Source organism: Doryrhamphus excisus, linkage group LG9, assembly GCF_037039965.1.
Source record: "Doryrhamphus excisus strain RoL-2023G ecotype Guam linkage group LG9, RoL_Dexc_Guam_v1.1, whole genome shotgun sequence".
NCBI lineage: Eukaryota > Metazoa > Chordata > Actinopteri > Syngnathiformes > Syngnathidae > Doryrhamphus > Doryrhamphus excisus.
This window is the reverse complement of record NC_136365.1, coordinates 4,768,550-4,795,388: the sequence shown is the minus strand read 5'-3', so window position 1 is coordinate 4,795,388 and position 26,839 is coordinate 4,768,550. Positions and strand designations below refer to the sequence as shown.

General features: G+C 41.5%; 1 protein-coding gene across 8 annotated transcripts in view; it reads right to left on the bottom strand.

Annotated features, from left to right (window-relative positions):
• Positions 1 to 26,839, bottom strand: part of slit2 (slit homolog 2 (Drosophila)) — a 112,012-nt gene that overhangs the window by 23,095 nt on the left and 62,078 nt on the right. For 5 of the 8 annotated variants that reach the window (XM_078793253.1, XM_078793249.1, XM_078793250.1 and 2 more), the window contains exons 5-18: positions 20,285 to 20,356; positions 19,481 to 19,552; positions 16,619 to 16,690; positions 16,258 to 16,421; positions 15,108 to 15,243; positions 12,776 to 12,847; positions 12,592 to 12,663; positions 8,099 to 8,170; positions 7,792 to 7,935; positions 6,452 to 6,615; positions 6,108 to 6,131; positions 2,029 to 2,046; positions 295 to 445; positions 96 to 170 (exon numbers count right to left, since the gene is read on the bottom strand). In XM_078793253.1, the coding sequence (XP_078649379.1) occupies positions 96 to 170; positions 295 to 445; positions 2,029 to 2,046; positions 6,108 to 6,131; positions 6,452 to 6,615; positions 7,792 to 7,935; positions 8,099 to 8,170; positions 12,592 to 12,663; positions 12,776 to 12,847; positions 15,108 to 15,243; positions 16,258 to 16,421; positions 16,619 to 16,690; positions 19,481 to 19,552; positions 20,285 to 20,356 (1,308 nt within the window). The remainder of the gene's footprint in view (positions 1 to 95; positions 171 to 294; positions 446 to 2,028; positions 2,047 to 6,107; positions 6,132 to 6,451; positions 6,616 to 7,791; positions 7,936 to 8,098; positions 8,171 to 12,591; positions 12,664 to 12,775; positions 12,848 to 15,107; positions 15,244 to 16,257; positions 16,422 to 16,618; positions 16,691 to 19,480; positions 19,553 to 20,284; positions 20,357 to 26,839) is intronic. The other 3 variants (XM_058067244.2, XM_058067272.2, XM_058067237.2) reach the window with 2 other exon arrangements.

Sequence of the window (26,839 nt, the reverse complement as noted above, 5' to 3'; positions counted from 1 at the left end):
TTTAAAGCAAGATGAGGAAGTGATGCTGTGCATAGTCGACTGTTTTCTCTTCATGACCCGAAAGTGCCTTCTCTGTTTCTACATGTCTGACTCACATCTTCCTCAGTTGAGGCAACTTTTTGAAGATCCCCGTGGCCTCGAGCACAGTGAATTCATTGTTGTTCAGGCGTCTTAGAAGCGAGAGAGATGTTCAGACGATAACCACAGAGGAGATGGACAACATGAAGGTCATTTCATTTGGACTCAAAAGCCACAAATACATGAATGCACTTGGCAGTCAATAAAGTGACTCACAGCTCGGCAGTGTATTGAGGGATGTGGTCTGGTATTTTGGTGAGTTTCTGGTTGGAGCAGTCCACTGTGGTGCCCTCGCAACGGCACTTCTCCGGGCAGGCCAGGTCGGCAAAACAGTCTCCTCCCAGCTTGCTGCGGTAATCTTCCGTACCTGATTACAATCACAATGGAAAGGTCACTGAGCTGCCACGGTCATGCAAGAGTCGAGCCCCAGCATTTACTGGTATTCAGCTCCAAAGTCTAAAAAAGCCTTAAAAACGGAACATATTGTTTAACAAAAAATGACTTTTTGGCATCCTGTTAAACCGAGATAAATAAGAAACACACACACACACACACACACACACACACACACAGAGAAAGACACATGTGTCTTACATCTTGGCCATGCTGTAGGGACTGGCAGGGCCGTTCCATGGTGCTTGACAGAACCATGTTCCACTTTTAGGAACCTGGTAGCCACATGGTTAGATCAAGCACAAAGGAACAACCTGCTGACTGACTGCTCCTCCACTGGAACACGTGGGTAGGAAGGAGAGCGGCAGCGAGCAAGGAGGAGGAGGAGGAGGAGGAGGGGAGAAAGTCCAGAAAGAGTAAAAGCTGTTTCTCACTAATTTTGTTAACCCAAACAATTTTGATCAAGTCTACCGGTAGATGTTTGAATAATTAATTATTTTGCTTATAACTGATGAATACTGGACAAGGACTACATGTATGCATAGAATTATTACTATTATTATAATTATAAAATTAAAATATAATAATTATTATATTATAACTCCCATTGCTATGCGACTAAATATGCATTTGACTACCATCTTTCCAAAACCTTCATTAATACTGCTGATATGTTCATTGTAAACAAAGTACGCCATGTGTAGCATGAATGTGTTTTACACCAACAGCTAAGCAGTGCAACCAAAATATTAAAGCGCATGCAGACGTGGCTACAGTTGCTGGTTACCCATCCCTCATGACACTTCAAATGCAGCTAGGTTTTGTGTCAGGAGGTTGCAAGCACAATTATTAGTAGCAATATATGGTCATTTGCTTTTGTGGACCATAAGACGCTTTAGGAAACTTAATATTCTTAATTTAGTCTTAATGAAATTCACACTGTTATCTCCACTTCTATTTTTGACTAACTTGTGAGAAACATCTTATGGAGAGAGAGAGCAGAGAATAGAGGAGATGTCAGTCATTTTTGGTAAAAAGTGGAGTGGAAAGGAGTCAAAGAAAAAGAAAGGAAGGCAGAAGATGCGACGGGAAGGAGAAGAGATAGAAAGGCAGGTGTAAAACTAAGGGATGGTGAGCTTGTTGAAAAGACAACAGGAAGAATAACGAGGAGGCGATAAGGAAGAGGAGACAAAACCAGGCAGGTCAATAAAAAAGCAGACACAAGAAGGAAACTCTGGAATGCTGGAAGACATCCTGATTCGCAGATATAACAAACAGGAAGTAGCAGCGATAGGAGAGAGGTGTGGGAGGAGACTTACAGCAACATTGGAACCAAGAGAAGGCCACACTTGGGGGGGGGGGGGCACTCACACTGTCACACACTCTCACATACAGAAATATAATATAAATGCGTATTAAGACCATTGTCGTTGTTCATAAACATACACAGGTGGGCACAGGGATCAGGTCAAAGGTCAGAGGTGTCTTCAGGGAAGTAAGGTAGGAGTTTGGTATGACGCGAGGATAGCGTCTCTAGTGTGTGTGCGTGTTACTTACAGCCGACATGGTGTACTCCTGAGTGTGTGAGAGAGGCAGTGCAGGAGAAAGGAGAAATTAGTTTACTTTATGTATTCAAACAGGAAGCAGGACACTGATGAAAACCCAAGAACACGCCACAGTTTGTTTCAACTGGAAAAGTACGGTGACCGGTAAACAGTGAGCATTAAATGACATTGGGTGGATACTCTGCTGAACACACGTTCCAGCCTCCTTGCTCTTGAATGTAATGATCCCCTATTATTCAAAATGTATTTCTTTATGTTGTTAGAATAATATGTCTCTGTAGAACCTAAATCCTCAATAGGTGTCCAGCCAAAGCTTTTCATTTGGCCCACCAAACACCCAAATTATATACATTTTCTAAACCAACCCATGTAAATTATGCAGACATTTCTAAGAGGATGCAGATCAGCATTGTATTTTCATACACGCTGGCCAATCACAGGGCACATATAGACAAACAACCATTCACACTCACATTCATACCTATGGACAATTTGGAGTCGCCAATTAACCTAGCATGTTTTTGGAATGTGGGAGGAAACCGGAGTACCCGGAGAAAACCCACTCATGCACGGGAGAACATGCAAACTCCACACAGAGATGGCTGAGGATGGAATTGAACCCTGGTCTCCTAGCTGTGAGGTCTGCACGCTAACCACTCGACCGCCTCCTTACATTATACTTAAAAATAAAATAAAAAATTACAAACAATTTACTTTTTTCCTGCAATATTACGTTTTTACTCTCATAATATTTTGACTTAATTATCATAATGTTATAACTTTTACCCAACCTAAATTTCCTAATTTTTTGTTTTGTTTTGTTTGCCTATGATAATATTTTGGCTTTTAAAAATATTGCACACTTCATGTTATTTTCTGTTAATATTATGACTTTAGTCTCCTAATATGATGTCTTTATGACTTTTGTTTTTTCCATTTTTTCAAGGTGCATCCATCTATTTTCTACGCCGTTTATACTCACCTGGGTCGCGGTGGTGCTGGAGCCTATCCCAGCTGTCTTTGGGCCAGAGGCGGGGTACACCCTGGACTGGTGGCCAGCCAATCACAGGGCACATATAGACAAACAACCATTCACACTCACATTCATACCTATGGACAATTTGGAGTCACCAATTAACCTAGCATGTTTTTGGAATGTGGGAGGAAACCGGAGTACCCGGAGAAAACCCATTACTGCTGTTGCAGTAATGACAGCCAGCATAAAACCCCCCCACACACGGGGAGAACAAACTCCACTAAATAAAGAATATTCCCAATAATAATAATACTAATACTTTTCCACAGCTCGTGTAAGGATTTTAAATGGACTTATCTACTGTATGTCTGTTTAGTGAACTTTTACACTTTTAATGTTCTTAAATTATTCAGCTTTTTCCCTGCATGTGCTATCTGAGCTTTGAAACCTCTGTCCCCCGGTGAGCTTCAGAGTTAATGACTGCAGTGAACACACACACACACACACACACACACACAACACCAGGCTGCTGCAGTAATGACGGCCAGCAGCAGCAGTAGCCCTGCCACTAATGTCTGATTTACATATTTCCCAGCACCCCTTTGAGCATGGCAAGCGAGTGACCTTTTGATGTTCTACAGTGGGACGGAACAGACAAAAGCTGCTGGCGGACACACGATCATGAGTTATTTTCGCTCGTGTCTCAAAGAAGTAAGGAGGACTGGCTATTAAGTAAAGTCTGTCAGGTTTGCTCCACAGGTCCACTTGCATGCAGTGAGCAAAGCATGTAAATCTGATTGCTCCTTTTATCATCAATAATGTAGGTACAGCCAGGGATGGGTGGACATGCCATCGGGAATACAGGGAGATTCCCGGGGTGGGGGGTGCATTTTGTGCAAATGCCATATGCGCATGCAGCGTGAAATCAGTCCAAGGCTCTATCACCAATTAGAAAATGAAATGGTAGAATGTGTCAAGGTACGCGCTGCTCCCTTTCAAGGAATAAAGTGCAGGTTTGATGCCAACCCTGGCCAGTTTTTTTTTTTTTATAAACATGGGGTAATCGTTGTGGGGCCGGTCTGAACCAAAGAATTGTCTCAGTCAATTTGATTTTCTCACTATACGTTTAACCCCGACTCATTGGAGAGTTTTTTTAAATTGCCAATTACCGTAATTTCCGGACTATAGAGCGCACCCGATTATAATCCTCACCCACTAAATTTTTAGAGGAAAACCGATTTTGTACATATACAAGCCGCACCTGTATATAAGCCGCACGTGCCCACATTAAAACATGTAAACATATTTACAAAGAAAGACGGTACACTGTTTTCATAATATAACTTAACAATAATAATAATATAACTTTCTTCACAAACGGTGCCTGTGACGCGGGCGGTAAAACGGTAGCGTCTCACCATATGAAAAACATATGAAAAACAGTGATTATTGCAAGCGATAAAAAGATATCTGAATACAACACAATTAAATACATGTATTTGTACGCTTGTGTCTTCGTTGGAATAGGTGTGTATGCTATGTCAGTTGGTTCTTCTGTTGCAGGCATGTGTTTGGCCAGCTATGTGGGGCGGGTTGAGCATGACCTGTGAACCAGGAAGTGCGGGAATCGGTGTGTGTGCGGCGCTCTGGTGGTGGAAGTGTGAAAAATAAAGTTGACTGGAAGCAGCCGTTCGCCGTGTTCTTTTTTGGTATTGAAATCCTTAAGCAAAGATTGATTTAAGCTGCTTTTGTATCGATATAAGCAGACCAAATTGGCTGGCGGGAGATGAAAAGGGCATCGTAGTAACCGGATTATCATAATAACCGTGTATCGTACTAACGGTATAATTATATCATAAAAGACTAGAAATTTGCTGGGAAATGAAAATAGTATCGTAATAAGTAGTAATTCGTTATAACTGATATCGATATAACGAGACTTTACTGTAATAATAATCATACATTTTATTTGTACAGCGCTTTTCAAAATACTCAAAGACACTTTACAGAAGAGTGAAGTAGAATAAAACAAGTAAACAGAAGAGAAGACACACCAAAATCCAACATTGATTGGTTAATACACAGTTAAAACATGAGTAAAAGCGGGGAGGGGCACAGCAGTCAGGTATAAAAAAGTCAGACATTAAAACAGATTTAAAGAGTTAGGTTTTTAGTTGTTTTTGCATTTTCCATGATGAGGGTATGTTCATGCTAATTTAATTTATGCACAAGACAAGAAGTTGCAGTCTTCCTCGACGCATATATTCCACCGGTCTTAATCTTACCTTTTCTACTCGAGAGCCCCTGGCGGCCGTTAGAAAAATTACATAAATTGGCCGCATCACTGAATAAGCGTCAGGGTTGAAAGTTTGGGAAAAAAGTAGTCCGGAATTTACAGTATTGGAGCTATTTTTAATTGGTATTGGTTTCATCTGAATGACATCATAATTCCTTATATCGGTCCGATAATTATCGTGCACCCTGAATATGTATCAATGAATACATATATAAATTCTTCTTCTTTCTCTTTCGATTTTTTCCCTTCAGGGGTCGCCACAGCAAATCAATCTCCTCCATCCAACCCTGTCTTTTGCATCCGTCTCTTTCATGTCCTCCTTCACTACATCAATAAACCTCCTCTTTGGTCTTAATCTACGCCTCCTACCTGGCAGCTCTAAATGCAGCATCCTTCTACCAATATATTCACTATCTCTCCTCTGGACATGTCCCAACCATCTCAGTCTGGCCTCTGTGACTTTATCTCCAAGGCCTCTAACATGTAATGTCCCTCTGATGTACTCCTTCCTGATCCTATCCATTCTGGTCACTCACCAGGAATTTCACCAGTGAAAACCTCGGCAACATATATATATATATATATATAAAATCGCATTTCTTACTATATTAGTGAATAGGAGCATCATTGTTAAGGAATTATTTTTGATTAAATAATACTTAGCTGGCAAATGAGTCTCCGTATGGAGAGATTTTATTAAGATACCGATGTTCATGTGGATTTAGTAAGATACAAAAGGTGTCAGTGAGTGCCTGCAATGCACACACACACACACACACACACACACACTTGACAATACCTGGGATTAAATACTGTTCTGTCGCTATTGAAGGGACAAAAAAGAGAGTGCAAGTAAAGGAAACATGAGAAATCAAAAGCTAGATTTCAGGAAAGTACTGTGGTTATATATATATATATGTGTGTGTGTGTGTGTGTGTGTGTGTGTGTGTGTGTACAGAGAGAGACAGGCAGAGAAAGCTGAGGGAAAATATCAAGCAGGAAGACACAGAATGAGAAGACGGGAGCTTGTCAGTTTAGATATTATGATTTGTTTGTGCGTGTGTGTGTGTGTGTGGGTGAATGTTCAGTCAGCGGAATAATAATGAGCCCCGGAGGTCTGTCACGTTGTGTGTTCATTCATACCTGAGCAGCGGAACTTCTTGCTTTTGATTTGTCCAATTCGTTTGTTGGCAAGACGCCGGGGGCTGGTGCAGCGGGCGCCGCTTGTCTCGATGGGATTGTCCTGCAGGTAGTCTGCCAGCCACTTCAGGTGGCAGTCACAGATGAATGGGTTTTGGGCTAAATGTCTAAAAGACACACACACACACACACACACACACACACACACATGCAAGCTGTCAGGAAGATAATACAAAAGTGTTAAAGTGCAGTTGTACACACAAATGAATCATTCTACCGTGTACCTGTGTTAGTATTGGAAGAGTGCCTACTATAGTTCCGGTGTTTATATTCTTTCTAGTAGTACTACTAGACTCGTCTAAAAACACTTGTATGTAAATAAAAGGCAGTCGGCAAGCACTGTTGTACCATCATTGTGAGATAATTGAAGGATGCGGCGTTAATTAGAAGAATGCAACAATTAAAGTGAGTTTGTGAGCTCAAAAATGTGAAAACTCATGATATAAAACAAATGATTTGGAGTGCATGAGAAAATGGAAAAAAAAATGTTGAACTCTCCACATAATGCAGGGTTCGGGAACCTTTTTGGCTAAGAGAGCCATGAAGGCCAGATATTTTAAAATGTGTATCTGTGAGAGCCATATACATTTTTTTAAACATTGAATGCAATAAAATGTGTGCATTTTTATGTAAGACCAACAGTTTTAGATAATGGGCTCTAATTACGTAGACCAGGCACACTACCCCACGCCAATGGGGTGTGGCCAGCACACTTTGGTGAGCAGCGCAGTGTCTAATAATAAATCAAATACTTGTTGCCATTAATACAACTTCTGCTGCTGCATAATTTTACACCATACTCAGTATATTTCATTCTTTTGGCCATCTTTGCCAGAAGGCTTGGTTCTGCAGCTTTAGCTAGGTGACTATTTGACTAAAGGAGAAAAGTTTATATTTACATGTTGACATCTCAATGACCGAGGTAGACTACCGCATTACCCAGTAATAATCAAGTTTTGGTGTTTGACCTGGAAAATATCAGATGGATATGGTCGGCCGTATTGCAGCAGAAAATAGATGGACGAATTAAAATGCATAAAAAAGTTGTTGATTTTTAATATTATTTTTAACAGTCATTTCTGTGATGTTTACTTTAAAATGTTAGCAAAAATACATTTTTATTGTGGTAAGAAATGCTTGAGAGCCAGATACAGTCATCAAAAGAGCCCTACCTGGCTCCCGAGCCATAGGTTCCCTACCTCTGACATAATGGAACGGTTATAAGAGACTTGAGAGTTAATTGTATATCCAGGGGTGTTAATTGGTGCTTTTAAGGTACATACAGCGTCTGTATGGCCCTCAGTGATGAGAAGGTTCCCTTGGCGATTGTCTGCAGCTTGTTGTCATATAGTGACAGCAGGTTGAGATTGTGAAGGTCCTGAAAGGAATCCACCCGCAGACACGCTATCTTATTAGCATTCAGCAACCTGAAAAGACATGGAGGAAATATTGAAGGAGAGCAAATGATGACAATGATGGCCTTTTGGTCAGCATTAATGCTTTTCCATTACAAGGAACAATTTCCAGCTGAATCTCAATTGTAACATTGAGTGTGCAAATGCAAACGTGTGTGTTTGAGTGTTTACTCACAAAAGTTGTAGTGAAAACAATCCTTCAAACAGCCCTTTGGAAATCTCCGGTATTTTATTGCCATACAGGACTCTGTCAAAAACAAATGCATCCAAAATGACATTAGGTGAATTTATAAAATTGCTTCTCAAATAGAGTGGCGTGCCCTACTGGGGAGTGTAGGGCATTGTTTTCATTACGTGTTTCTTTTTTCAAAACGTTTTTTCGTACTTGGCATACATTTTCACCCTCCTCTCTGCAAAAAAAAAGGAAACTAATCTCATGGACCATGGAGACTGTGATTGGCCGACTAAGAGAACGTTATTTCCTGTGTGTACATGACTCAAAAATAGGGTGTACAGCCCACCTCCACAAATGCCTTCTACTCAAATTTTGCATCAACATTTGCAATAGATATCACTTTAAAAGCATTCATGTCCAAACAGCAGCCTGAGGGCTATTTGGGGGCTGGTTGCCTACTTGTTGACATAACCAACAAACCTTGAAGATATGTACATCAAAATATTATGTTAATATTAAGGCTGTCAAGAGATTAAAATATTTGATCTTGATTAATCACATTTCAATCCATAGTTAATGCTCAATTAATCACAATTAATCACAGATACAATTTTATCTATAATAAGTATGGAAACTCTTTGTGGTAAACAGTAGATATAAATAACTTTGGTCTTGCTACAAGAACCATATGCCAGGGCTTTGAAGCCAACTTTACCAATCTAAATACTCTTTTCTTTCTCCATCTCTCCTCAATATTTGTTACAGATTGTGGCTACAGAGGGTCAAACAGGAGGAGCACATGTTCATCGCGAGTCAAAAAAATTGCCGCTATTAAAGGAAACTTCTGCACTTTGGCAGCCCTGGTCAATATTAACAATAATAATGTATTTTGGCATTAAAATGTACCAAATATGCTCTCTTCTCTATTGTGGAGTTGCATCATCACCTCTTGAAAAAAAAGTTTTTTGAAAAGGTTGAAAGGTCAGTGGTGTGTGTGAGTGACAAGAAGAAAAGCTCTGACTCATGTGTATGAATCTTTAGAAGCCAAATATGACTGTTTAATCAAAAAAGAATAATTTTCAATGGCCAAAATCTTGCAAACAGATCTGGTATTTTATTTAATGCACCAAGTAATCTGGTAGTCGCCTTAAGCAAAATATATAATGAACAAAACATTATGACCCTTAATAGAAAATGTGTTGTGCTTTTTGTGCATTTCACGGTACTCCGGGTGAAAACCTCAGCACATTTAGGACAAAGAGTACTTTCCATGTAATGTCATGCTGAGAAACAAGAGCCTTTGTAAATCTGGCAGCGGCCATGGCAATGTATGCCGTTATCTTTACGGATACAACACGCACGGGTCGAGAACCCACACTGCTACTTCCTGGCTCTACAAATACCCCCTTCACACAAATGTAGTTATCAGTCATCGCTATGCTGCATGCTGAGTGAAGCTGCGTGTGCAAAGACATGTGTTTCAAATTGTCTTTTATTTCATTGTGCTGAGTGGTTGGCCCTGAGAGACCAGAGGCTGGGAAACAGCGCAACGCTGCAGAAGACGCTACACACACATGCACACATACAGAGAAAAAGTGTCCTGATTTCTTTTTTTTGTGTTTGTTTCAGATCATCTAACAAATTAAAAAATTTGTCAGTAACAAGACAACTGAACACAAAATTAACTTTTAAAATAAAACATTTCATTATTAAGGGAGGCAGCATGGCGGTCGAGTGGTTAGCGCGCAGACCTCACAGCTAGGAGACCAGGGTTCAATTCCACCCTCGGCCATCTCTGTGTGGAGTTTGCATGCGTGGGTTTTCTCCAGGTACTCTGGTTTCCTCCCACATTCCAAAAACATGCTAGGTTAATTGGAGACTCCAAATTGTCCATAGGTATGAATGTGAGTGTGAATGGTTGTTTGTCTATATGTGCCCTGTGATTGGCTGGCGACCAGTCCAGGGTGTACCCCACCTCTCGCCAGAAGACAGCTGGGATAGGCTCCAGCACCCCCGTGACCCTCATGAGGAAAAGCGGTAGAAAATGAATGAATGAATGAATTATTAAGGGAGAAAAAAAATCCAAACGCCAAAAACACCCATCCCTGTGTGAAAAATTGTTCGCCACCCATTATTCCACACCCGAGTTGAAGTGTAAAAGGTTATAAATCCATTTCTAAAGCTTTGGGACTCTAGCAAGCTACAGTGAGAGTCATTGTCCACAAACGGTGAAAACATGGAACAGTGGTGAAGCTTCCCAGGAGTGGCCGGCCGACCAAAATGCAGCAATGACTCAGCCAAGAGGTCACAAAAGACCCCACAACAACAACCAAAGAACTGAAGGTTTCACTTGCCATAGTTAAGGTCAATGTTCTTGACTCCACCATAAGAAAGACACTGGGAAAAAAAAGAATACCTGGGTTCTGCAGCAGTACAATGATCCAAAAGATCCACCTATGGCCTAGTCAAAGTCCTGACCTGAATCCTATTGAGATGCTGTGACATGACCTTAAAAAAAGCGCTTCCTGCTGGAAAACACTCCAATGTGGCTGAATTACAACAATTCTGCAAAATGCCTCCAAGAGACTCATTGCAAGTTATCCCCTGATAATAAAGTTTCATTTCAAAACTGCATTTTCTGTTCAGTTATGTTGTCACCGTCTAACATTTCAATATGTTTGATGATCTGAAACATTTAAGTGTGACCAAAATAAGAAATCAAACACTTTTACACACGACTGTTAATGCAGACGACTCCAATAGGTGATGAAAACACAGTGCAGCCTAAATGTGGAAGCGATGCGTCAGCAGGAACGTTGGTGTCCCCGTCGTTGGCTGAGTGGTGAAAGTGTAATGAGGTGGCAGGAGCCTCCATTCAGCAATTCGACATTCATGAATTATTGATTCACGAGACACCAGATCTTAATATAACTCCTTCACAAAAGCAGCTGGCACGCCTCCCTCACTCCCTCAACTCCTGTCCTCCTCCTCAACACGCAAACCCGACTGTCCAAACTCCTACTCAAGCCAACGGTAAAGTCGTTCTTCTCAAAAGTACATTTAGATTTCTGATTAAATGTCAGCTTCTATCAGATTTATGTGCCGTGCTGACACATTCGGCAGCATTCTTCCCGCATGGACCACAAATGTTTAGAAGTCAATCTCAGGTCACAGTAACTCTTACGTCAGACAGTCCATATAAACATTTGGTGCTGGCTTCTTCTTCCCGAGCGTCTATTTGGGAATATTTCATATATTAGTGAATGATTGTCAAATTCTTTGCATATTTCTCAGAGTTTATGAGCAGATGGATCGGATGAAATACTTTTACTGTATTCTTGGATAGAAAACGGAAAATAAAATAGAGCGGTGCTTTCACTCTGCTGGGAAGACTTTCGAGAAGATGTCGGAGTACTGGATGTTTATAAACAACAACAGTCCTCAAAGTGGTTAGCAACAGTTTTGTGAGAACTCTTTGGACTATTCGGACCCATAAATGGAAAATAGAATATGGAGGTGCTCTCTGTTCCTCTGGACTCCAATGCACTGCTGCATTGTCTTGATCTTATATTTGGCACCTGAACTCCTCTGTTGTTTAATAAGTTCCTAACACCCTTTGACCCATAATAGCCCCACCGTTTGTTAAGTCAGAGTTCACTGGTAGTGGACCTGCTGGCTCACCATCTCTGTTGTAGTAAAATTCCAAAGGTGTTTGATGGGATTGAGGTCAGGGTTCTTAAATGGTAGCATAACAAATTCATACAAACAGAACAGAGAGTGCTTTCCGCAAACTGTTCCCACAAAGTTGGAGCACAGAGTTGTCTTAATGTCTTAGTGAAATGAAGAATTAAGATTGAGGAGGGAATTACGATGCTTGGGAATGTAGAATCACGGCAGACATCGGTATTGTTTACAGGTGAGCAAAGTGAAAATTAATGGGAGGCTCAGGAGGTACGACGGGTCCTCAAGAAACTGGAGAGTTGGCAGTTCAAACCCGTCTTCCTCTTCTGTTGTGTAGTTGGGAAAAACACTTGACCATTTCCCTGATGTGGAAAGGCCGTTTCCAACAGTATGCCAGGGTAGCTGTGGCTACAAATGTCAATTACCGTCACCAATTTGTGACAGTGGAGTGAATGAATAATGGGTTCTCAGAATAAAACACTTTGGATGGCTACAAAAACACTCTTCAATCAATCAATACATTTAGGAATTGTATGGAAACTACCTCAATTCCAATTATCCGGTAGGGAACACTCTGGACTGGTTGCCAGCCAATCACAGAGCACATATAGACAAACAATAATTCACATTCACATTCATACCTATGGACAATTTGGAGTCGCCAATTAACCTAGCATGTTTTTGGAACGTCTCCACACAGAGATTCCCAAGCGGAGAATCGAACTATGGTCATTGGACTATATGGAACAAAAATCTGGCATGAGCACACAATCACTGGCCTAAGAAATGGTTGCGTGCAGTAGGCTACTTACAGAGAGTTGAGGGATCGCAGACCCTGAAAGGCGTCGGAAGCCAACTCTGATATCTGATTGTTACTCAAGTCTCTGTGAAAAGCACAATAATAAAAATGAATTGAAAACATGACACAAAAGTGAAAGAAAGCCATATACACATCGTATATCAGATATATCAGATATGGTTCCTCCAACTACTCACATTCTTCGCAGTTTCTTATACGGAGAAAAGGCGCCGGCCGGTATCACTTTGATGGCGTTCTGCTCCAGTCGGCTGGAACCACACGTAAACAGACCAGTAAGGAACTGCATTTACAATCTTTGCAGGATTCTTAATTAGGGCCGATTCTGGCAAAGGCTTAACAATTCTTCATAAGTGGCTTTTGATGGTTGCCAAAATCTTGGGAAGGGCTCAAATGAACAAACAGGCATTTTCACATTTCACGGACTGTGAAATATTTCCCGCCAATGAGTTTGTTTTTCATTAGTGGTTCTTTTCTCTTGCTGTCTCACACATGACCCAGCACGGTAGACACAGATGAGTGGTGGTTTTAAAGATTTTGATGACATTTGGTACTGTAGTGGGCCTTGATTGGACTTTGAGATGGATCCAGGAAACAGGATTCAAGGAATATGCTCATATATTTATAATTTCTGCACATACAGTACATCATCATCATTAGGTATCCATATGTATTCATTTTAACCACCCCAACTATTAGTGGTAAAATCATGGTTCCAATTGCCATGGGTGTGTTTTTAAAACACCAAATATGTCCGCATGTACCCAGTACTATAATATTAGTGGTTGCCTGGCATGCGTTCTTTTATTTTATACTGTGTTACAACAATAACATCATAGACCTGTTTAACAAGTCTTAAATCAACACAGACATGTCTGAGTTCAAATCATCAGCGGTTTCAAAGCTGTCCGCAAGAGCAAGTTATTTGTCGAATGTGATCGTGTCAGAGCAATAACGTCTATGAAGTCAAGCGGAATAGTTGTGAGTCTATTTAAAAAAGCCCCGTCAAACCATACTACAGATATAGCATCTGGACAGGGCTGAAATGAAGATGTTTTCAGCCATGTTGAAAGTATAAATCCAAACATCTTAACATCTAATGCCCAAAAGCAGCTTCCCAGACCGTGACGCTACCACACCGCCACTATGGTTATGACACTTAAAAAGCTAAAGTTAAAAAGCCATAGCATTTCAGTATGTGGAATCAAACTACGGAATGGATTGAGTAAGGACCTCAAACAATGCACAACGATGAGCCAATTCATTATGTCATTGTATGGTCATATCACCTCGTACTTCGGTACGAGGTACATTATTAAAAAAAAACAAAAACAAAAAAAACCTTAAACTGTATTATGGAAAGCAGGAAGTGAACAAATGTAGCAGTTACTGATTGTAAAAGTACGAGATGAAGGGGTAGGATTTAATAAGCTTTGCTTCTTCCTACTCCTTTTGGACATGTGGAACTGTGAACTGATTATGGGATGCATTCAATTGTAATCTGATGCATGTTCAAATGAAATAAAACCATTACCATTACCATTACCATTACCATTACCATTACCATTACCATTGTTGACTGTAGGCTTTTTGAAGCACTTTTGCAATTTGCCTCATTATTTTATTTTTAAAGTTATGTGTTTTTTTATGGTTTTTTTTGGCATTTTTACACTTGTATGAAAGTTTTAAAATGTTAAGATTATGTTGAACTGACTAAATTAAGTTTTTTTGTTCAAAAGACCAAGATTAAAAATAAAATGGCTGCCAAAAACAACTGTGGAGATGTAATGGTAAACGCTTCCGTCTTTCATGGCAGGCGGCATGGGTTTGATCCCTGGCTAATGTAGCATCAGGAAGGGCATCCGGCGTAACAAACTAATCCCATGTGATTGACTAGCTGTAGCGACCCCTGACAGAGAAAAACATTATGTCCACTTCAGCTACAAGTATTCTTATTTCCACTTACATAAACATCTCTATATCTACAGTGGTGTTTTTTGCTTGTTTGTCAGAAGTTTTAGATCACCCAATAAAATTATTAGTCAATGCCAAGACAATTGAACCAAAAACCTTTTGTTTTATTGACTGCTAGCCATTTCCAGTGAAGAGAGCTTTGGAAATGTTTTGGAAAAAAAAAATGTAAGAAATCAGGAAGGGGGCACACTAGCGTATCGTCCCATAGTTAGGTTAGTTCAATGCCAGCTGTGTTTCAAAGCTGCCAGTCAAACTCTGTCACTTTAAATCTGGTAGGTGGGCTTCCAGATAAAGATATGATCGGCCTCGTACTTCAGATTGAGCTTTTAATTCTTTCTCCCTCATCCAGTCATTACTGTCTTTAATCAGAGGAGAGCTGCATGACTGCGATTTCTCATTTCACAGCTGTGTGGTTTTATTCCACTGCAGTGAGAGAGACGAGTTGTCAACGAGACGAAGAATCTGGAGCGACGCGCGGTGAAAGAGCAGAGAATTATCACCATTGTCGAAGTGTGTGACTGTGTGTGCGTGTCTTACATTTCAGTAATAGTTTCAGGGAGGTTGGTGGGTATTTCTGTCAGACCCTTCCCTCTGCAGTCCACAATGTTGTTACTGCAGGTGCACGATTCAGGGCATTGCAACACACTGCAGGATGAAGACGACGTCTGGTAACCTGTGCAGGGGACAAGGGACAGCATATCACGTTGAGTCCATCTGCAATATCATTTTTAGCTTTATGCTGTTTCTCAGACGTGTTTAGCACATAAGTGGGGTGTGAAGCATGGGGTCAAAGCCAAACACTGGAAGATGAATACTTGCCTTCATCCTCATCTTGAAGAGGAGGAGCAAAAGAAAGTAAAGAAGAACAAATAAGGCAAGGCAAATATGTCTTGTTTTTTTGGTCACGTAAAACAAAGAGAGTTAATAAACCACAGTATGCAAAAATGTATATATTTATGTTTTGACCTCCTATTTCTAGAACAGTGTTGTATTGAACTGAGGAGTTCTGCATGGAAGTAGCGCAAGTTCCCATAGCTGATGTCATTTTTGACCTTCTTTATGGGCTTTACACACGGATGGTTATGACGCCTCCAGGCCATTCACTTTCAATGGAACTTGTGCCACAGGGCAATTATCGCGAGTCTCTGTCCTGCCAAGCGGCACGCAAAATGTGTGCATGTTAAGTTTTGTACTCGTGCATGTCATTGTGCATATGCCGACTTGCAAAAATGTTAAACTTTTCAAACACTGTCGCCAAGATATGGACCAATAAGAAGGAGTTTGATTAACCAATAAATGAGTGGACAGGATGCTATTCAATACTTACTTGTAGGTAAGGAAAAAATAATACTTGCCATGTCAGTTGCCATATATATGCCATATATATTGCCATATATGACATTTCTATTTCTATTTCTATCAAAACACAATATATCGAGATATAAACAAAAAAGCAGTGGCATGAGTAAACATATCAGGTAAGTTTATCTTTGTCTATCTTTGATACCAGCAACATCCAGTACTAGCAACCCCCCCAATTCCCCCCAACAACAGCGCCTCTGCTGGTTGCAACCTTGTAGCGGACTCTGTTGTGCCTCAATGTATTCAAGACGTGATGGACCAACGATCAATTCCAAGTAATCGAGCGCATTCCCATTCAAATGTCACCTCGCGTTACTCAACCTACCTGTACATACAAACTCCTTCTTCTGCACCTCTGCAACATTGTGCCCCCTCAAGTGTGGTGGGGACATGCACTGTGTGTAAAGTCCCAGACGGGGGCGCTGCCGCAGCCACTCCGAGAGCCAGGCGACGTGGCAATCACACTGAAGGTTGTTGGAGTGCAGGCGACTGGATGATAGCACAAGGGATGGAAGGAGGGAAATAAAGGGTTTGTGGATGTGCGGGACAGGAGACGTCAGGTACAAGATGGATGGAGAAGGGAGATCAATCAATCAATTGTACAAACAAGTATGGCTGAGATGAGCATTACCTCTGAAGTAGATGATTGTGTGTATGTGTGTGTGTGTGTGTGTGTTTGAGCTTACAATGTCCTGAGCTTGGGCATGTGGTTGAAACTGGCCACTGACAGGCGACTGATGTTGTTGTTGTTGAGGGTGCTGTAAGGAGAGAAAACGGAAGCGTGTCACTCACTATACGCATGGAATTAAAACACTTCACTGGACAATCACTGGACACAGCATTAGGTCCTGCAAACTGTCTCAAAATGTTTGCCCTAGAAATGTATTATTGATGACAACCATGATGTATCCAGCATGACATCTTCTCATATCATCCAATCTCCCGGTTCATAAAAGCACAATTATAGTTGTAATATCTAGTGAGAAAGTTGGTAAATTACAGTAAAAAAAAAACAAAAATTACATAAGTAATTGATTAATTAATTAATTAATTAATTGGCTGGTGACCAGTCTTCACCAAAAAGGTTTCTAAATAATAAATAGATAGAGGAAACACCTCTCAGTGGAAACACCATGAATACGTACAGTGAAGAAAATAAGTATTTGAACACCCTGCTATTTTGCTATTTCTCCCACTTAGAAATCATGGAGGGGTCTGAAATTTTCATCGTAGGTGCATGTCCACTGTGAGAGAGATAAACTAAAAAGAAAAATCCAGAAATCACAATGCATGATTTTTTAACAATTTATTTGTGTGATACAGCTGCAAATAAGTATTTGAACACCTGAGAAAATGAATGTTAATATTTGGTACAGTAGCCTTTGTTTGCTATTACAGAGGTCAAACGTTTCCTGTAGTTTTTCACCAGGTTTGCACACACTGCAGGAGGGATCTTGGCCCACTCCTCCACACAGATCTTCTCTAGATCAGTCAGGTTTCTGGGCTGTCGCTGAGAAACACGGAGTTTGAGCTCCCTCCAAAGATTTTCGATTGGGTTCAGGTCTGGAGACTGGCTGGGCCATGCTAGAACCTTGATATGCTTCTTACGGAGCCACTCCTTGGTTTTCCTGGCTGTGTGCTTCGGGTCGTTGTCGTGTTGGAAGACCCAGCCACGACCCATCTTCAATGCTCTGACAGAGGGAAGGAGGTTGTTCCCCAAAATCTCACAATACACGGCCCCAGTCATCCTCTCTTTAATGCAGTGCACTCGTCCTGTCCCATGTGCAGAAAAACACCCCCAAAGCATGATGCTACCACCCCCATGCTTCACAGTAGGGATGGTGTTCTTCGGATTGTACTCTTCATTCTTCTTCCTCCAAACACGCTTATTGGAATTATGACCAAAAAGTTCTATTTTGGTCTCATCTGACCATAAAACTTTCTCCCATGACTCCTCTGTATCATCCAAATGGTCATATGCAAACTTAAGACGGGCCTTGACATGTGCTGGTTTAAGCAGGGGAACCTTTCGTGCCATGCATGATTTCACATCATGACGTCTTAGTGTATTACCTACAGTAACCTTGGAAACGGTGGTCCCAGCTCTTTTCAGGTCATTGACCAAGTCCTGTCGTGTAGTTCTGGGCTGATTCCTCACCTTTCTTAGAATCATTGAGACCCCACGAGGTGATATCTTGCATGGGGCTCCACTCCGATTGAGATTGACCGTCATGTTTAGCTTCTTCCATTTTCTAATGATAGCTCCAACAGTGGACCTTTTTTCACCAAGCTGCTTGGTAATTGCTCCGTAGCCCTTTCCAGCCTTGTGGAGGTGTACAATTTTGTCTCTGGTGTCTTTGGACAGCTCTTTGGTCTTCGCCATGTTACAAGTTAAAGTCTTACTGATTGTATGGGGTGGACAGGTGTCTTTATGCAGCTAACGACCTCAAACAGGTGCATCTGATTCAGGATGATACATGGAGTGCAGGTGGACTTCTAATGGGCAGACTAACAGGTCTTTCAGGGTCAGAATTCTAGATGATACACAGGTGTTCAAATACTTATTTGCAGCTGTATCACACAAATAAATTGTTAAAAAATCATGCATTGTGATTTCTGGATTTTTCTTTTTAGTTTATCTCTCTCACAGTGGACATGCACCTACGATGAAAATTTCAGACCCCTCCATGATTTCTAAGTGGGAGAAATAGCAAAATAGCAGGGTGTTCAAATACTTATTTTCTTCACTGTATGTCCATCATTTTGGTCACAGTTGTAATGTGTCTCGGTGTCTGGTGTGTGTGTGTGTGTGTGTGTGTTTCTCTGACATCTTCATTGATGGATTAATTGGCTTTTTGTTTTAAATCAACTTTAACACTTTTAACATTGCTTACATATGCTGTAAAAAGCATTTGAGCACAACAGTTTCCTTCCATTTTTGTCCTAGAGCACCAATAAATATGGACCAAAAATTCATTCATTCATTTTCTGCCGCTTTTCCTCACGAGGGTTGCGGGGGTGCTGGAGCCTATCCCAGCTGTCTTCGGGCGAGAGGCGGGTTACACCCTGGACTGGTCGCCAGCCAATCACAGGGCACATATAGACAAACAACCATTCACACTCACATTCATACCTATGGACAATTTGGAGTGGCCAATTAACCTAGCATGTTTTTGGAATGTGGGAGGAAACCGGAGTACCCGGAGAAAACCCACGCATACACGGGGAGAACATGCAAACTCCACACAGAGATGGCCGAGGGTGGGAATTGAACCCTGGTCTCCTAGCTGTGAGGTCTGCGCGCTAACCACTTGACCGCCGTGCCACCAAAAATTCAATTAAACTGATTATTTTTTAAATTGTTTAACCTGTGATAAGAAAGTATAATAGTGATCAGTTTGTACTGTATTTACAATGACTAACTTTCAACAATTCAATTCAAAACAAAACTGATAATTTGAGTGTCACTCCTGACTATATAGTACATACAGTAAAAGGTCAAAAGGGCTATTAAGTATGCTAGTCTTACTTAATTAACCGCTACTCACAGTACTTCCAGGTCACGTAAAGCTCGAAAGGCTCCATCTTCAATACAGCTGATGTGGTTGTAGTCCAGCTGGCTGCACGTACGCACACACATAAAAGGAGAAAAAAAAAAGACAAGTTGTGCTTTGTTACATGCAAAGCTGTCTTACACACCTGCATACATACACTGAGAGAGGGCACCTTCAGGTGAAAGTCAATTGTAAATGCATCTCCTTTTGTCTCCACAGCTCTTTGTTCTTTGCGGCCGTTATGCCTCCTGTATGCGCTCCCTATGATGCTTCATTTGTATGCATTACCTCTTTCTCCCCCTTCTATTGCTCTCTCTCTCTCTCTTTCTCTCTCGCTCTTTCTTTCTTTTCACATATAAACATGCTGCCTTGTCCATTTCTAATAATTGCATGACATTTCAAGAAAACAATCTTAGTGTGCAACAAGCAAAACCGGAAAGTATTGAAATGATCCATATTTACAAAAATAAGAACATCGGGCAATTACTTTACCTCTAAAATTGGTAGCAATTATTTGCAATCATCATAACTTTGACTGAGGCAAAACACACACACACACACACAAAAAAAACAATAGTGACTTGACATCCACACACGCACACACACACACACACACACACATACGCATAGGGTTATTAATGAGCATTCAATATAGCAAGCAGGAGGCACATGACATTTAAGGCAATTAAATATTGATGCACAGGCACATTGAGCTGTGCACATTAGTAAACAAACACACACATACACACACATATATATACACACAGTTTCAAAGAAAACATGGTGCCAAGAACTTACAGGTTCTTGATTTCCACAGCTCCCCTGAAAGCTTTCCTGGGCACTCCTTGAATCTGGTTTTCGCTGAGATCACTACACAGAGTGAAAGGGTAGACAGAAAGAGATGGAGAGGAGACAAGACAAGGGAGAAGAGCGTTATTAAAGTAGAGCACCATTGGCAAAACGTAGCAGAAAAGCACTCCGTCGTGTCTACATTTGTATAGCCAGATGAATTTATTGGACTTTCCAACACCAGGTGAGCTGGAGTACATGCTCAGACAACCTTTAGGGGGCACCAGTGATCTCCACTACCATGAAAGTGCTCTGTGCCGCCCCATTCATCTGTCCTTAGACTTAGTTTATATGGAGGGATGTAAGTATCACTGGCATAAATGTGTTATAAAAAGTTATGCTTCCAGCTCCAGCTTCTCTTGTATCAAATGATGTGCACTTGTATACAAAATAATAATCTAAACATGCAAATTGGTGGTGTTTGATAAATATTAAACACTTACAGCTTACTACAGCTACTTAAATTAAGTGAAGGACCCGCCCACCTCCACCACACACACACACACATACTGTACAGCAGGGGTCTCAAACACGTGGCCCGCGGGCCAAATGTGGCCCGCAGGACACTAGTTTGAGGCCCCCGCCTTGATATGAAAGTTTAATGTTAGTGCGGCCCGCGCAAGTTTGATATGGATGCTGTATGGTATCATGTACCCAGAAAAAATTATTACGTTTGATTAATGTTCATGTTCAAGGTTAAATAACTGTTAATAGTTATCCTCCCTATCCGTGTGGAAGTGGTAAGTTTTTGGTTTTTTAAGTTTAAAGGAAATAACTTGGAGGCTACCGTTTAGGTCGCTAGCTCTCTAGTTTGCGAGTTAGCATGTGTCTCAAGACCCTGCTGTTGCGCAATATGTTGTAAATAAAAAGAGTATAAATGTGACTATAGTCGTGTTTTGTCATGTCAACAGGGCTCTAATAATGCTTTGTTAATTTTAATCTGAAAAAAATAATTTGTCTACCCACCAACTATATGTGGTTTCTTAAGTTTTTATTATTTGCCGTTTTATTATTATTATTATATTTATTTATTACTGATTGATTGATTTTCTTTATTCTTGATTTGTTTTTTTGATTTATTTATTTATCTTATTTTCTGCAGAAAAATAAAAAGTAAGATATTTGAGAACAGTGGAATGTTTTATCAGAGCTTTTCTTGTAGAAAATCGGAACCAAAGCACTGAAAAAGTTTGTATATTTTTCTGTTTTTAATAAATGCGTTTTTTTTTGGGGGGGGGGGGGGGGGGGGGGAAGCCTGATGCAGTCCAGCCTTGCCCAGACCCTAGCTCCAGTGGACCCCAGGTAAATTGAGTTTGAGACCCCTGCTGTACAGCATAGAGGCCAGTCTGTGTGGACTATAATAGTTCCAACAAATGAGGTGTTAATCATATCATCGTATGCTGTGGGACGTGCGGGTATAAATAAAAGCCGAGTAAATAAGATTGTGTGGTTCAGAATGGATGCAGCTGCTTGGACATTTAACACGGACGTTTTTCAAAGCACAACATGAGCAACGAAACTAGACCCACAGTGGGGGGAAAAAAAAGGCCGGACAAGTGCGTGTTTCAGTCGTGATCCGTCCTGTCTAATCCAGGCCACGTTCCAGACAGACTGTTTGACCTTTTACCAATGAAACACACACACACACACACACACACCAGTTCTTGACCCTTACTGCTGCCCCGTGACCTCCAGTGTGCTAATCGGCTAACAGCTAATGCCAGCGACATTTCTCACATTCTTGAGTCTGTGAGTGTACAATTAGTGACGCGGGTATCCTCTACCTATTGCACCTGCTGCATCAGATAAATATTAGCACACTCACGTTAATTCAGTTAAATAGCAATTTATGAATACTTATATACGTGAGGGACAGTTGATCCATAGCTGAGACAGCAGCAGGGGTGCAAGGACACGATGGAAGAAAGCTTTCCTACATAACTCTTACACATCCAACAGCACAGAAAGGGATATACACTTGATGTATTAATAAGATAAGATATGGCTTTATTAGTCCAACAAGGAAAAAAACAAATATCAAAATATTTCATTCATTCATTCATTTTCTACCGCTTTTTCCTCACGAGGGTCGCGGGCATGCTGGGTACACTCTGGACTGGTCGCCAGCCAATCACAGGGCACATATAGACAAACAACCATTCACACTCACATTCATACCTATGGACAATTTGGAGTCGCCAATTAACCTAGCATGTTTTTGGAATGTGGGAGGAAACCGGAGTACCCGGAGAAAACCAACGCATGCACGGGGAGAACATGCAAACTCCACACATAAATGGCCGAGGGTGGAATCGAACCCTGGTCATCCTAGCTGTGAGGTCTGCGCACTTCAAAATATTTCATTCATTCATTCATTTTCTACCGCTTTTTTCTCACGACGGTCGCGGGCATGCTGGAGCCTATCCCAGCTGTCTTCGGGCGAGAGGTGGGGTACACCCTGGACTGGTGGCCAGCCAATCACAGGGCACATATAGACAAACAACCATTCACACTCACATTCATACCTATGGACAATTTGGAGTCACCAATTAACCTAGCATGTTTTTGGAATGTGGGAGGAGAAAACCCACGCGTGCACGGGGAGAACATGCAAACTCCACACAGAGATGGCCAAGGGTGGAATCGAACCCTGGTCCTCCTAGTTGTGAGGTCTGCGCGCTTCAAAATATTTCAATGTCAGTGAAATAAAAAAAAATTAATTAAGTAATTAAATTAATTAATTAAAAATGCCATAGTTCGGTGAGGCGAGGCGCAGGGCAGGTGCGCCGAGCATGTTTGAAATAAACCATTAGCAGTACCATTTTATAATCCAGTTAGGAATACACACACACACATAAACACACACATGAACACATACACATTTGCAAGACATGAAGTAGCTGGAACGAACACATTTGATTGACATTTGGGGTAAAAGTGAAGCTTTTAAGGCCTCTGTAGAGCCTCTTCAGTATTCAGGGGGAATAAACCCACAGTTTTTAACCACAGTTAGGAAATTGACTTCTCAGGGACTTAAAGGTGGATTTTCCTCCTCCGTTTGCCTCCAAGACATCTCATTCAATTTCAATTTCTTCTTCTAAAAAACATTTGGAAAAGCCACAACGTTGTCTCTCTTTTGGGGGCTTCTTTCTCTCACTTCCACCTCTCACTCCCATCCTCCCTCCTTTATCACTCATTCTTCCTCTTTCTCTTAAATTGGTCTGTTTTTGAGACTTCCCCGAGGTTTAACCCTTAACCTCTTGCCCTACCCCTCCCACCCCCCCCATCCGCCCATGTGCCTAAACTGGGAGGTTACCTTCATTAAAAGAGGCTCCAGCTGAGCCCAGTGTGTGTGTGAGTGTGTTTTTGTTTGATCAAACCGGAGGTATGAAAGCCACACAGGAACGATATCACGCTGCCAAGCGAGGAACCCCCTCTGAAAGTGGAAGTGCCCCCACCATCAACCACCACGACCAAACACACACATTAACACACAAGCTGCAAACTTCTACACACATTCTTGGTGTCTTATGCCCTGTCCACGCAGGAACGTTCCTGGGATTTTGTTTTTTTTGGCGGGGTGAAAAAGATACATGTGCTAAATTAGTAAACATTTGCATCCAGACAGGAATGAATGACTGGGGGAAACATTGTAATACACAAGGCACACCTACGCACACACACAGACGGAACCATGTGACACACCAACTATAGAATAAAGAACGCATGAGCATAAGTTTTTCGTCTTCTGGTTTTCAAGGCTCATCTAGGCTTACGACAAAGTGGAATTACTTCTACGAGTGTTTTATGAGAAAAATGTCAAAATGGGTGGTCAAAGTGGTTAGCACGCAGACCTCACAGCTAGGAGACCAGGGTTCAATTCCACCCTCGGCTATCTCTGTGTGGAGTTTGCATGTTCTCCCCGTGCATGCGTGGGTTTTCTCCGGGTACTCCGGTTTCCTCCCACATTCCAAAAACATGCTAGGTTAATTGGCGACTCCTGCCTCCGGGTACTCCCACTCTGCTGTGATTGGGCATAAGCTCAATGTGCTTCATAAATAGAAATGATGCTCAAAATTTAATTTTAATAATTAAATTTGATTGTGCTTCTAATGCATCGGTTCACTTATTTTTACACTTGATTCTGATTCTGATTCAAAACGTTAAAACGCTCTCTGCCAACAGTGCTTGTCCAAAATGACGGCAACAGCTTGACCCAGGAACGGATAATTTCAGATATTTAATATATAGAGAATAATATATTATTATTGATTATAAATGCTTGACTTTGGACATTCCATGGTGATTGTAAGCAAATAATCTGGAGTGTTCTTTTTCCAACAAGTGATAAGTCTTTAAGATGATAAACTATTAATGCACTCTGCGAATTCAAACCTAAACTGAATCCCCCTGCAGATGTAGCCAGGATTATGTTTTCCTCTTTTAGTGTGTTTTTCTCACCTCTGGTGGCCCAAAAAGTGTGTGTGTGTCAGAGTCAGGTCTCCCGTGTGAAGAGCTTAGTGCTGCTTTTCTAAAGACTCTTTTCACACTGAGAGGGGCTTTTGACGCCCTGCGTGTCTTAGAAGAGACCTGGCTATGAAAGAGCGCCACTCAATTCACACACATGCACCCCTTATCATCCTTTACCCCCTCCTCCGTGCTCACACACACACACACACACGCACACACACGCACACACACCAGGACAGAGAAGCTCTCGTTCTTACTGTTATACAGTTTCTGGAATTTTTTTTTTTGTCCGCATCTTCGCTGCCATGAGATGCTTCCCGTGCGGGACAAACCAGGAGTTCCCATGTGTGTGGCATGCAGGGTGCAGGTCGAAGTTGGCAGAGCTGTATTCTAATCATCTTGTTCAAATCCTTTTGGCAGACCTTAATCCTATTAGGTCTAAGAATGTGTGAATGGGCAAAGAGCAGGCTTGGAAAGAGTAAAAATGTTGGAGCAGATGTATATAGAATAGGATGGCCTGGAAGACCAATGTGTAATTGTGTGTGTATGTGTGTGTGCTCAGACAGAGAGTAGTGCCATGAAGTGGAGCCCCAAAGATCACATTTGTGTGACCAATAGGAGAAGAAAGGCCACTCCACAAAGAAAAAGAAAACAATGCAGTGTTATTTAAAAACTGTGCTCTTGTCATTCAATCATTTTCTACTGCTTATCCTCAAGAGGGTCGCGGGGGTGCTGGAGCCTATCCCAGCTGCCTTCGTGCGAGAGGCGGGGTACACCTTGGACTGGTCGCCAACCAATCACAGGGCACATATAGACAAACTCCAATTTCGTTGTACATCTTGTAGAATGACAATAAAGGCCATTCCATTCCATTCCAAACAACCATTCATGCATACGTTTTTGGAATGTGGGAGGAAACTCATCGGAAAAAACCCACGCATGCACGGGGAGAACATGCAAACTCCACACAGAGATGGGTGGAATTGTCATATATAGCATATTTACTAGTGTGTTTGCAGTAGGTCCTCAAAAAGAGCAGAGCGCTCCTGTTATAATAAAGGATTTTTATAGAGGTCTTTTGCAGTTGGTCCTTGAAAACAGCAGCCCGCTTCTCTCATATAGTCAGTCGATCTTTGACAAGAGTTTTTGCAGTAGGCCCTTAAAACCAGCAGACAACTTCTGTCATATAAAGCAGGGGTGTCAAACTCTTTTCATTGAGGGCCACATTGTAGTTATGACTGCCCTCAGAAGGCCACTAATATCTGTCAATATATGATATTATTACATCATTAGACATGCATTGGGGCTGCACGGCGGACGAGTGGTTAGCGCGCAGACCTCACAGCTACGACACCCGAGTTCAATCCCACCCTCGGCTATCTCTGTGTGGAGTTTGCATGTTCTCCCCGTGTATGCGTGGGTTTTCTCTGGGGAATCCGGTTTCCTCCCACATTCCAAAAACATGCTAGGTTAATTGGTGACTCCAAATTGTCCATAGGTATGAATGTGAGTGTGAATGGTTGTTTGTCTATATGTGCCCTGTGATTGGCTGGCGACCAGCCCAGGGTGTACAGCTGGGATAGGCTCCAGCATGCCCCGCGACCCTCGTGAGGATAAGCGGTAGAAAATGATTGAATGAATAGAATGCACTGGATTATGCAATTTTTACGAACAAATTGGAAAAAATGAGAAGTGAAGTGAGAATGTCAAGGTAACTAGCAGACATTGAAGTATTTATTTTGGATAACAAAAAAATGTTTATCGTTTCTTATCTTCTTGTATGATCAGATGATATTAAAGCTTAGAAGAATTGCAAGGTACAACTTTTCTGTTTACATAAAAGAGGAAGTGCATTATTGACACATTATTCCTAGGCCTGCAATTGGCTGGCGACCAGTCCAGGGTGTACCCTACCTCGTGTCCGTAATCAGCTGGGATAGGCTCCAGCATACTAATGTCACCCTTTTTAGGATAAGCGGAATAGAAAACGGATGGCTGGATTATTCCCAGGTCACACCTTGAGTTTAAGAGAAT